General features: G+C 34.9%; 1 protein-coding gene across 2 annotated transcripts in view; it reads left to right on the top strand.

Moving 5' to 3' along the window:
- FCHO2 (FCH domain only 2) overlaps positions 1 to 13476 on the top strand; it is a 131476-nt gene that overhangs the window by 72712 nt on the left and 45288 nt on the right. For both annotated transcript variants that reach the window (XM_006775429.2, XM_015571603.1), the window contains exons 11-13: positions 5710 to 5734; positions 11730 to 11787; positions 12052 to 12227. In XM_006775429.2, the coding sequence (XP_006775492.1) occupies positions 5710 to 5734; positions 11730 to 11787; positions 12052 to 12227 (259 nt within the window). The remainder of the gene's footprint in view (positions 1 to 5709; positions 5735 to 11729; positions 11788 to 12051; positions 12228 to 13476) is intronic.

Consider the following 13476-nt stretch of genomic DNA (forward strand, 5'->3'; position numbering starts at 1 on the left):
GTTTCGATCTAGTTTTCATTGATTGGAACCCTTTTCTTTTTGGTAATTCTGTCAATCATGGCAAGTCAAATCTTTATTATCTCCTTCCTTCTGCTCACACTGGGGTTTTCTTGTTGCTCTCTTTCTAAATCTTTGAGTTGTAGAGTTAGATGATTGAAATCTTCTAAGTCTTGATGTGCAAGAAAAACCTATAGTCAACAATTTGATGAAAATCCTTCTAGACAATTCTAAGCATGTGAGGGACATAGCAACTATGTACAGGTGCTACTCAACTTACAATGGGGTTATACCCTGATAAATCTGTCATAACTAAAAATATCGTTAGTTGAAAATGCTTGTAATACTCCTATCAAACATCATAGCTTAGCCTTAAAGATGCTACTTTAACCCCTTCCCCAATAATTTTTTTGTTAAAAACGCTTCTTTTTCAGACTAATTTTTATTGTGGTTCTATATAGTATTTTTGATGCTGGTTATGAAAACAGTTTGTAATTATTTTTTCTTCCCATTTTTGTGGTTAAGAATAGTATTCCCTAAGGAAGTTTCTAGATGAAATTATTTAGAATGGTACGTATGTAGCTGGTTTTTGAAGGTAAAGTTTTTAGACGAGTATACTCGTCGCCGACTGAAAAAAGAACATTTTGTGAAAACGTGTATACACGTTTCTGCCGGGGAAGGGGTTAAACATGCTCAGAACACAGTGTCTGAAAAACACAGCAACACAGCACAGATGGACCCTGACTTAACAGTGGTTTAACTTAATGATTTTTCAATTTTACAATGATGTGAAAGCAATATGCATTCAGTAGAAATTGTACTTCGAATTTTGAATTTTGATCCTTTCCTCAGCTGGGGATGTGTAGTACGATTCTCTCTTGTGGTGTTGGGCAGTGGCAGCCCCCATGATTATGAGGTTAAACAATTGATACTCTATAGTGTACAATGTTTTTGCGTCCCATCGTAGCTGTAAAACTCCCATTTGTGTCTCCTGCTTCTGGTGAAAAGAGGAAGGCAAATATTCTTGAGATGAAACTCAAGACAGGTGCACAACTGTAAGCTAATGTAAATATTCTGAGCACATTTAAAGTAGGCTAGGCTAAGTAGACTGATGTTTGGTCGGCTATTGCATTTAAAAGCATTTTCATCTTACAGTGGGTTTATCAGGACATAACCTAATCGTGAATCAAGTAGCATCTCTGCCCTCTTAGGGTATCGGTCTATCATTAAGTCGAACCATTGTATGTGGGGACCATCTGTATGCATAAATGGAAAATGTTAAATGTTGGAGAAAGAAACGCTAACATGTTTCAAACATTTAGACCAGTCATCATTTTTAGATCGAGATGAAGTATAAATTCAAGTTACCTTTTTTAAAAATAAGAAATTAGTATGCAAAGAATATATAATTTAGCATGTAAGTATTTCATCTAGGTCCTGGCCAGTGTGGCTCAGTTGGTTGGACCATCATCCCATGCACCAAAGGTTTCGGGTTCAATTCCTGGTCAGGGCACATAACCAGATTGTAGGTATGATCCCTGGTCTGGATGTGTATAGGAGGCAACCGATTGATGTTTCTCTCTCTCTCTCTCTCTCTCTCTCTCTCTCTCTCTCTCTCTCTCTTCCCCCCTCCATCTCTCCCTCCCCCTCCCTCCTCCCTCCCTCCATCCCTCCTTCTCTCCCTTCCTCTCTCTAAAATCAATATAAAAGTATATCCTTAGGTGAGGATTAAAAAAAACCCAGAATTTCAACTAGTATTAGCTAAGTGAAGTTTCTACCTTGACTGCACATTTGAACTACCTGGGAAATTTAAATAATCTATGCCTGACCCCATCTCAGACCAATTTAACCAGATTCATGGTCAGGAGGCCCCAGCATAGTCTTTGTTTTGTTTTGTTTTGTTTTGTTTTGTTTTAAGCAGCCTATGTAATTGCTTATATACACCTGGGGTTGAGAATCAATGAGTTTTGATTAGCCAGAGACAAAGTGGAACTGGAGAAATCCTTCTTTCTGTAATTACTCAACCCAGATTGAAAGACTCTAATTAAAAGTCTTAAGTGTTTTGTTGACCCAGTGACATTGGCTGAAAATTTGTTTAAAATTCTTACTTCTCTAGCATAATCAGAACTCACACGAGATTTAATATTTTGATGGGCACTCATATTTGCAGTACGAGAGTTTTGTGCTTTGGGTGTTTTTGCCTACTACCTAATTATATTCTTATCATCTGAGTTTTTCAGAATTTCTGGCCATTCTAAATGTCTGTTTTATCCTGTCTTCTAAGTGGTATTTGGTTGACAAATTAAGACAATTACAAAGTGATTTATATCTATAGATGACATTTGTCATCTCTCCTGCAAATATCTATTTTTGAGCATTTATGAAAGGGGTATTTTGCTAAGGGGATGGCATCTAATCTCTTTTTATAACATTGGAAATACATTTTGAAGTCTAAACAATTGATTTGTAAGTAAATTTTTAATGCAGCCAGTTCATTTGTTAGTGACTATATTATAAAAAGTAATGGCCATAGCCCTGGCTGGTTTGACTCAGTGATTGGTCTGAAGTGTTGGGAGTTCCATTCCGGTCAAGGGCCAAGGAGTAACAAACAAAAATAATGGCCATGAATTAAATATTTTTATAATGTATGCTTTTCACAGCAGTTCATTCAGGGAGCTTACAATATTTGTTTTTATATATTTATTTATTTTTAATTACTAGAGGCCCAGTGTACAAAATTCGTGCACTGTGGTGGTGGGGGGGTTGTCCCTCAGCCCAGCCTGTGCCCTCTCCAATCTGGGATCCCTCAAGGGATGTCCAACTGCCTGTTTCAGTCACCACTAACTTCCCTCCCTTGCTGTCTTGATCACCTATGACTGCCCTCCCCTGCAGGCCTGGCCCTCCCCAACTGCCCTCCCCTGCAAGCCTGGTTGCCCCTAACTGCCCTCCCCTGCAGGCCTGGTTGCCCCTAACCGCCCTCCCCTGCCCGCCCAGTCACCCCCAACTGCCCTCCCCTGCAGGTCTAGTCCCCCCAACTACCCTCCCCTGCTGGCCATCTTGTGGTGGCCATCTTATGGCCATGTGGGGGACGGCCATCTTTGACCACATGGGGGCAGCCATCTTGTGTATTGGAGTGATGGACAATTTACATACTGGTTGTGACTAATTAGCATATCAAGGCTAATTAGCATATCCCTCTCTTGTGTTGGAGTGAGGGTCAGTTTGCATACTGGTCATGACTAGTTAGCCTATCTGATGGTGACTAATTAGCATATCTGATCATGACAAGCATACCCAGTCATGACTAATTAGCATATCTTGGCTAATTAGCATATCCCTCTCTTGTGTTGGAGTGAGGGTCAGTTTGCATACTGGTCATGACTAGTTAGCATATCTGATGGTGACTAATTAGCATATCTGATCATGACAAGCATACCCAGTCATGACTAATTAGCATATCTTGGCTAATTAGCATATCCCTCTCTTATTATATAGGATTATTCGTTTCTAATCCTCACCTGCGAAAATTTTCCTTTTCTCTTTTTGTGTGTTTTTCTTCCTTCCTTCCTTCCTTTTAATATATTTTATTGATTTTTTTACAGAGAGAAAGGGAGAGGGATAGAGAGTTAGAAACATCGATGAGAGAGAAACATCGATCAGCTGCCTCCTGCACACTCCCTACTGGGGATGTGCCCACAACCAAGGTACACGCCCTTGACCAGAATCGAACCTGGGAACCTTGAGTCCGCAGGCTGACGCTCTATCCACTGAGCGAAACCGGTTAGGGTGAAACCTGGGCCAAGGAAATTTTTCCATTGTTTTTAGGTAAAGTGGAAGGGAGGTAGGGGGAGAGAGAGGAGTGAGGGAGAGAAATATCTATGTGAGAGAGACACACATAGATTGGTTGCCTCCTGCTCATGTACTTACTGGGCCCGGGATCAAGCCTGAGATCGAGTTACATGCCTTTCACTGGGAAGAGAACCCACCATCCTTTGGTGTGCAGGCCAATGCTTTAACCACTGAGCAAAACCAGCCAGGGCTATATCTATGTTTTTAAATAATTTTTCATGATGAGTAATTTCTCAGTATGATCAATAGGCCATTTGGATATTGTAATATTTTTACCAATGAGAATGCTAGAGCAGAAAATTATCCTTAAACCATTGTACCATGATTGCCTTCTTTCAACACTTCCTGGCAGAAAAAATGTTAGAATTCACTTTGCTTAAAATACCCAAGGTTCTTGGCAGAATTATTCTCATAGGCTCAGGCTTTTGAAATGCCAGCAGTTGTGGAAGAGGGTCCTGCTTAGAGTATGCTCTTCCTGGGGCTTCATCTGCAGGTCACGTAGAGCCTGCTGTGAAGGCAAGCAAATGAGTGTTGTGACATAAACACCGCAGAGTTCTGCTTAAAGCCAGAGAACAAACTGTTTGGAAGTTGTACCCTTGCTTTTATATTTAAACTGTACTTTTTTAAAAAGGTAGAAAGTAGAAATGTTCTAACATCTTAATTGATTTGATTCTGTAGAGATTGAATTTATTATTACAGTGCCTTTTCTGGTGGAACATTTCCTCAGAGTATACTTAGGTTTTCTCATTTACCAATAATAAGGAAGCTCTTTTTAAAAATTTGTGATTTTAAGTGGATATAAAGACATGAGATTTGTATTTACCCTGTCCCTTTGGCGCTTCGGTTTGGATTAAGAGCTATGTAGTCATTCCACACTGTTTTCATTTATTCAGTATATTCCATTATATCTTCCTGTAACAAAAATTTTTAATTTGTAGATTTTTCTGATTGTGCTTAGTCTTTGGTTAGATAGAGATTGTTTATCCTATATGTTAATTTAGTGCTTTTTATTGTTCATTTGGCTATTAAGGTGTACTTACTGCCTATATTTTCAGTCTGTTCAAGTGGCACATCATGATGTTATGTGCATTATCTGTCTCAAACCCAAGAATATGTAACTAATCCAAATACCTTTTAAATATGCACTCTAATTTTTATTTATGAATTTTTAAAGAATGCATGCATAGAACTTTTTCTAATCTTATTCCTCATGGCTTCAGTGTCTTTAATTTTACATTATAGGTTAATTGAGAAGGTTGGTTTTTATGTGTAGTTTTATATTTAAAGTAGTAGTTTTTGCTTATTTATATCCAAAGTCATATTTGTTTATCAGTTAAATCATAAAATACTAGTTCTGAACTACATATTACGTTAGACTAGAACAGTGATGGCGAACCTTTTGAGCTCGGCGTGTCAGCATTTTGAAAAACCCTAACTTAACTCTGGTGCCGTGTCACATATAGAAATTTTTTGATATTTGCAACCATAGTAAAACAAAGACATACTTTTTTATATATATTTTATTGATTTTTTTTACAGAGAGGAAGGGAAAGGGATAGAGAGTTAGAAACATCGATCCTCCTCCTCCTCCCCTAAATCTTTGTAGGACTGACAGCTTCCTTGATATGATTCATGTGTATGTTCAAGGAAAAGAAGTGCTTTTTAAAGTAGTTTTAAAAACACTTGTGTTGTTTTATTTTGTCATGGATTATTAAAAATCTTCATGAAATAATTTCTCTAAGTATTTTTGTAGCATTTAAATAAAAGTTATGCTTAAATACCAAGGTAGACACTTTTAATATTGCATTATTTTCAGATAGTTCTGATAGCTTAATGTTTCTAATACTTTGTTTGTTTTAATAGGGAATGCCCTGATGCAGATTCACTTGTAAGTAGATTTTTACTTTGATATAAACAATTTAAATGAGCTCTTTTTTTTTTTATTAGGAAATACCCAGCATATTTGGGTTGAGTTATTTACAAATCTTTTCAAGAAAAATAATAATCATGTTATTGTAAATCCACTATTAAAATTATTTTACAGATGCATATTTGGCTTTATATTGCCAGATGCTTTCCTGTTAAATTGAAGGTGTTTCTAATTACCTTTAAAAAATGGTCATTTTACTTTTAAAATTGGAGTAGTAGCATAGCATATTGCTTTTTGGGGGGGAAGTATGTCAGATCTCAAATCTGCTTACTTTATTTTTAAATATGGTGCTGTTATTAATTTATTCTTAGATCTCTTAAAAATAGTACTGTATCTGTTCATGTATTTAAGTTTTATTTAAGAGATTGTCATTTTAGAAAAAATAACCATGGTTCGTATTTTCCTGTGCTTTTTTTTTGTTTTTTTTAAATTTGTTTTTCTTATATAAGTATATTTCTTTATATATAATTAAGGAAGATATCCGATGGAGCTCCCTGTGGTTACAGTGGAAGAGTAGACTTACCAAATGGTATATGTAGTATGTAAACAGACAGATTTTTCGAATTGCTCTTTAAACACTGGTTATGTGAAGTGTAGTAGAGCCAAGTTTTCTATCTTCTCTGCTTATTGTTTTTGCTTGCATAACTATTATTTCTTTTGGCCCCAAAACAGTTTGATCTGTTACAGCATAATGATAAATCAAAATAAATAACTAGATATTTTGTGAAACACTGTGTTTTATATTAAGATAAAATTAGTATTTTGTTTCATATTTCAACTTTAAAATAAGAAAACTATATCATTTGTTAATAAATTTATAGTGAAAATAATGAAATAGACTCCTAATGAGCTCTAGGAATCATTATAACATTTACCTTACCACTTACCTATTTTGATAACCTTGGTTTATTAATTAATGGAAAAGCCAGCAGATGTTTGACATTTACTTTTATTTTTTAAAAACATATTTATTGATTTCAGAGAGGAAGGAAGAGGGAGAGACAGAAACATCAATGATAAGAGAGAATCATTGATTGGCTGCCTCCTGCACGCCCCCTACTGGGGATCGAGCCCACAACCCAGGCATGTGCCCTTGACCGGAATCGAACCAGGGACCCTTCAGTCCGCAGGCCAACGCTCCATCCACTGACCAAACCGACTAGGGCTAACATTTACTTTTAGTACTCACACATTTTATTTCTGAATTATGTATAGTATTTGTTTGATGATTGCAACATTGCATGAAATCCTTTAGTACTTAATGTTTTATATATATTCCCTTAAAACATTTTTAATTCTCTTAATTCATTGATTCTATTCTGTAATGATCACTATGAACCAGTTTTGAACTTTAGTCAGTACTTACCTGGAATTAGAAAAGGACTTTTAAAGAGGACACAAAATTATTATGCCATATAAGAAATGATTGATAAATTTGATTGTGTAGAAATAAAAAAAACTTAAAAAATTAGAAAAAATACATCATAGGATTTGAATAACTAAAGATAAATTGACAGAATGTATTTGCAAGACATGTAACAAGGGGCTAATTACTTTCCATTGTAAAGTTTTTATACAAATCCATATAAAAGGTAGGCAAGCACCCAGTAGGAAAAGTGCATGAAATAAAAACAGGCAATTTTCATAAGAAGAAATAAAAATGGTGAGTAAGCATAAGAAATGTTCAAAATAGTAGCCTCATTCTGATAAATTAGAATGAAATTACTGTGTTCACTATCATGTTGGCCAAAATAGGAATGCATTGGTGGTATCTCCCCGAATAAGAAATACATGTTCTTTTGACCTTGAAATTCTGCTGCTAGGAATTTACTGTTATCACTATGTTGACAAACTTATATGTGATTAATCAAGATATGCATAAAAAGAGGGGGATGTGCCCTAGCCAGTTTGGCTCAGTGGATAGAGCATCGGCCTGGGGACTGAAGGGTCCCTGATTCGATTCCAGTCAAGGGCGCACATGCCTGGGTGTGCAAGAGGCAACCGGTTAATGATGTTTGATCATTGATGTTTCTATCTCTCTCTCCCTTCCTCTCTGAAATTAATAAAAAAAATATATTTTAAAAAAGAGGGGGAGAGATAGAGGTAGAGATAAAGGTTTATATTAGAAAAAAGTGGAAACACATCTGTCAAGATGGAACTGGTTACATATATTATTAAACATTCACTCGATGAAGTAACATGTTATAGTTACCTTGCTCTGTGTCTGCTGACATGGAAAGAGCTTACTACATAAATAAAAGCAAGTATGAACTTTTAAGTAATTGCTATTTTAAAAATATGAATGTGTGGGTACAGAAGTCCCTCCCATCCATGATTTGGCTTTCTGCGGTTTGAGTTATGCAGTCAGTTGCAGTCAGAAAATAATGGAAAAATCCAGAAATAAACAATTCATAAGTTTTAAATTGCATGCCATTTGGAGTAGTGTGATGAAATCTCATGCTGTCCTGCTCCTTCCCACTTGGGATTTGAATCATCCCTTTGTCCAGCATATCTACCTTGTACACACTGTTCATCCTTTAGTCTTGGTTGTTATCAGTTTGTAGCTGTCTTGTTTATCAGCTTGACTGTCATAGTATCACTGTGCTTGTGTTCAAGTAATCCTTATTTTACTTAGTAATGCCACATTCACATAACTTTTATTGCAGTATATTTTTATAATTGTTATATCTTACTATTGTTAATCTCTTACTTTGCCTAATATATAAATTAAACTATCATAGTTGTGTATGTATAGGAAAAAATGTGTACATAGTATTTGGTACTATCTATGGTTTCAGGCACCCACTGGGGGTCTTGGGATGTACCCCCTAAGTTATTTTGGGGGGTGCTAGTGTATATATGTTCTCTTTATAAAAGAGAATGAGTTACAAGACAACTTAATTGTGATTATCTTTGGGGAGAAGGGTTACAGTGGTGTGAGCAGGGAAAGGAGGCTTTCTTTTTTGTTGTTTTCTATTATTTACAGCTGGTCTTACTAATTAGTAAAAATATTAGTAGGCTACCTTGGAAGGGAAATTGTTTATTTTCTTTTTGGTTTAATGTCTATATAATTTAAAAAATTATTTTGAGGTCCTGTGTATTTTGAAAGTTTACCAAGGAATTGTGACTTGCTTTTATTTTGGTTTGTCCAATTCCCCCATTTCAGACAGAGATTGAGAAACATTCCATTGACTTGTGAGCTCTATCCAAATATATATAAATGTATTTTTTTTAAAAATTTTTAAATTGATTTTTAGACTGAGAGAAAAGGAGAGAGGTAGAGAGATAGAAACATCGATGAGAGATCCTACATGCCCCATTGGGGATTGACTCCACAACCCCGGGCATGTGTCTTGACCAGGAATTGAATCGGTGACCTCTTGGTTCATGGGTTGACACTCTACCACTGAGGCACATCGGCCAGGCCCAATATATATTTTTAAATCATTACCACTATCAACAATCCACCAAAACTACCTTTAAGATTAGTGAGGGAAATAAACTGCTCTTTTCTTCTTCATACTGCTTTTGACTTAGTGCTTTGCCTAAGCATTGTTGGGCCCTAATAGAGAAATTATGGTTGAATGGACCAAGGTGCAGACAAGGAAAGTGTTAGGTTGTTGTTTTTTTGTAATGTATTGGGGTGCAAAACATAGAGGTTTTAAATGTACAACTCAAAAAAAAAATCACCTGCAAATCCCAGATAGAAGAACCTCTGGGAAATTAAAATATCTGGTATGTTTTTAGGGTACTTGGGATTAGGAATAAAGTATTTTGGGAAAAATATTTATTTTGTTTTCTAATGAATCTACATTTGGCCACGTTTATTTTTAAAGTACTTTTAACTGTTATTTGCATATTAACAAGCAATTTGTAGAAATAAAGTGCTCTATTTTTAGGGTCATAACTACATCACTGGTCATATTTTTATCTATGTAATCTGCTCTTTACCCTATATTAGATTTTTTACTTCTAGAGTTTAATCTAGCCTGTTAACTCATTACTGGCTACATCAGAGTGTTTATTCTGCTTTTAGTTCTCCTTGATCTTGTGCTATGCCTGACTCAGATTAGCAATCCTTTATATTCCTCTTGCTGAGGTTTTAGCAAGTGATTGGAGAAAGAATGGCAAACTTTACCAATAGAAGGATGTTGGCTGCCCAATAGTATCTGATATCCTGGCATTTCTTGACAGTCTTTTTTTTTTCCATTTTAAAAACTTTTATTTTCAAATAGCTTCTAATTTACAAAAAAAAATGCAAGACTAAAATAGTACAAAGAACACTTGTATATCTTTTACTTTTTACTAATTTGTTTTAACATTTGCATTCTCCCCACATATGTACATGTTTATGAATGTGAATATATTTTTCTGAAAGTAGAAATGTTCTCTTACCTAATTACAAGAGCATACTCACTCCCTTCTGTATTCCTTCTACTCCATTGTTCTGCCTTGTAGATGACCAACTTTGTGTTTTGATTTATCCTTCCAGTGATTTTTTAAAAAAAATAAAGATTAGCTGATAGGCATGTTTTTTATTTTTCCTTTTTCTTACTTAGAAGATATTATACTATATATTCTTTTGTACTTTTTTTTTTAATCCTCACCCAAGGTGTGAGGATATTTTTTCCATTGATTTTTAGAGAGTGGAAGGGGCTGGGGGTGAAGAGGGGGAGAAGGATGGGACCTGCAACCCACATATGTGCCCTTGACTGGAATCTAACCTGCGGCCCTCCAGGGCGCAGTTTGACACTCTGACCACTGAGCAACCATTGCCAGGGCTCTCTTTTTAAATAGCTGTATAGTACTGTTTTGTGTATGTACCACAGTTTATTCAACTATGCTTTCCAGTAATATTTAAGTTATAATCTTGATGAATAATTTTGTTGCATATGTATTTTTAAATAGTTGGGGGTGTATCTTTGGGGAAAATTCCTTGAAGTGGAATTCCTGGGTGGAAGATTAAGCACAAATGTATTTTTGTTAGATATTATTAAATTTTTCTTTATAGAGGTTGCAATACAGTACGTACTCCATGTTGTTGATAGGTTCTGCGACCTTAAGTGAAACGATATAACTAAATCAGTTTCACCATAGGCTAATTGATATAAACAAGAGTTAAGTTCCCATGGCATCTAGTCATTTTTAAAACAAAATGACCTTATTCAAGGACCTGCAGTATTTTGTATTTATAACAGTGAAGTATAAGAGTGCATTTCCCCCACAGCTTTGCCAACAGTTTTGAAGTTCAAAATTCAAGCTTTTGAATTTTTGCCAGTCTCATAAGAGAATAGTATTTTAATGTAGCTTTACTTTTCTTGATAGTCTTTTCTTTCTATTTTTTTGTTCTCTATTTTTCCATTAACTTAAGCTGTCAGTCCTCTGATTTAATCATTTCCCTTCCCCAGACACAGTCTTATGCTTTTATTTTCTTACTTTGAAAATTTGGGTGAATATTGGTTGTCTACAGAACTGCTAGCATCTCTACCTGAACACCTGTTCGATTCCTTTCAGTGTTTCTCCTGTTCATTTTGCAATGCTTTTCTATTTCAGACATCTGAAGCATGGAGTGTGATTTGAAGCTAATTAAAAAGACATAATTTCCCCAGAGTATTAGAATTTTGTTAACCTATTGACATTTGATATATGATACAGCACCTCAGTAATAGTTAAGACTATTTTGCTAATCCTATATAATAAAAGCCTAATATGCAAATTGTCCTCTTGACTGGGAGTTTGACCCGGGCGCGAGGCCTGCGGCGGCAGGGGGAAGAGAGGCCCCCCTGGCTGGCGGCGACAGGCAGCCAGGGCAAGGGAGGCGCCCTGACCAGCAGCTAGCAGCCTCTAGGCACCCTACCTGTGCATGAATTTTGTGCACTGGGCCTCTAGTCTCTAATAATATTTTTGTAGTTGGAGCCATCATTACAGAGTTTTCTTTTTCTTCTTTCCATAGAACATTCCTGATGTAGATGAAGAAGGCTATAGTATAAAACCAGAAGCAAATCAGAATGATATCCTTTTAACATCTGGATATTTTTAATGGCATATAAGTATACAGTCAAAATAATCTATTTAATAAACAGTCTTCAAATTTTTAATTATAATAAAATGATTCCATATTCTTCATTTGACATGTTTTTATTAACAAAAGTTAGTTGTTATATTTCTGTTAAAGTCTATCTTATCTCAAAGGTTTTTGTTACTTTTTTAAATATGTAAACAACTGGTTATGCATTAAGACAATTTAAAAACTAAATTTTTTAACTGATACTCACATACCAAAGAGAACCATTTCTACTCATCTAGTGATTCTGATTCTGAAGATGAAGAACCAAAGAAGTATCGGATAGAAATTAAACCTATGCATCCAAATAACTCACATCATACAATGGCTTCCTTGGATGAATTAAAAGTATCTATAGGAAATATAACGCTCTCTCCAGCAATATCTGTAAGTAAGAAAATGAGCAAGTTTATACTTAAATAGAAGTCTTTCTTTTTTAATTCCTTGTCTACCTGCATTTGGTTACTTTTAGGAATAATAAAAAGTAAAACATCATTTAGCAGTATTTAAGCATATTGGATGAGGAAATACTTAATATATATATTTTTTCTTTTTATTCAGCTTTATTGAGGAATATAGTTTATAATTTTTATACAGTCAAATGAACTGAGTTTGGCTTAGTTTGACTTCCTTTTGAAAGTGAATTACAAAGGAAGCAAAAATGTAGAAAATCCACTATTTCTGCCATTTGTTTTATTTTATAAATACTGCTGTATGTCTCAGGCAGAATTTTGTGAACTAGCAGTATTAATCTTTTCCTCATCAAATTTTAAAGTTTTTGTCCATGTTTTGTGAACTTTATGTGGAAGGGAATTTTGTAAAAATGAATTTAAAGATTAAACGATCTCTTTGCATTTTTTTGTCTGTCACTGTAACATTTGTTTTCTATACTTTTCATAGAAGAAAAGGGAAAGATAAGAATTTTTTTTTAAAAAAGAATTTTTCGTTATAATGATTAATTTCTCAGTTCTTAGATATCATAACTTAATAGCTTTTGAGGGAGAAAAAACATATAATACATCTTTCCATTGATGTCTTACTCTAAATTTAAAAATGTTAAACTATGGGGGGGAAGCATGTGTTTTTTTTTTAGTATATTTGTAGTTATTCATAATTGATTTTAATCTGTTCATCTTGATAATAGAGAATAAAAGTTCTCACTATTTCATTTTGTTATTTAATTATATATTTTAAGTAGTCTGTATGCATTTATTTGGATAAAAGTTTTTTTTCTCTCATTCACTTTTAGAATTTTAGAACCTTTTTTCCCAACAAAAAGACAGATTTCTGAAGTGAAGTTTTATTCTACCATTACTAGTGAACATTAAGATTAATGCCCAGGTTAAATTATGATATATATCTGAAGTAGAAAGTGTGAAACCATTCAACATTTTTTAAAATATATTTTTATTGATTTCAGAGAGGAAGGGAGAGAGAGAGAGATAGAAACATCAATGATAAGAGAGAATCATTGATCAGCTGCCTCCTGCACGCCCCACACTGGGGATACAGCCTGTAACGTAGGCATATGCCCTTGACCAGAATTGAAGCCGGGACCCTTCAGTCTGCAGGCCAACGCTCTATCCACTGAGGCAAACCGGCTAGAGCAACTATTAAAAATTTTTATTCTGTAAGA

The sequence above is a fragment of the Myotis davidii genome, unplaced genomic scaffold (genome assembly GCF_000327345.1).
Source record: "Myotis davidii unplaced genomic scaffold, ASM32734v1 scaffold44, whole genome shotgun sequence".
Taxonomy (NCBI): domain Eukaryota; kingdom Metazoa; phylum Chordata; class Mammalia; order Chiroptera; family Vespertilionidae; genus Myotis; species Myotis davidii.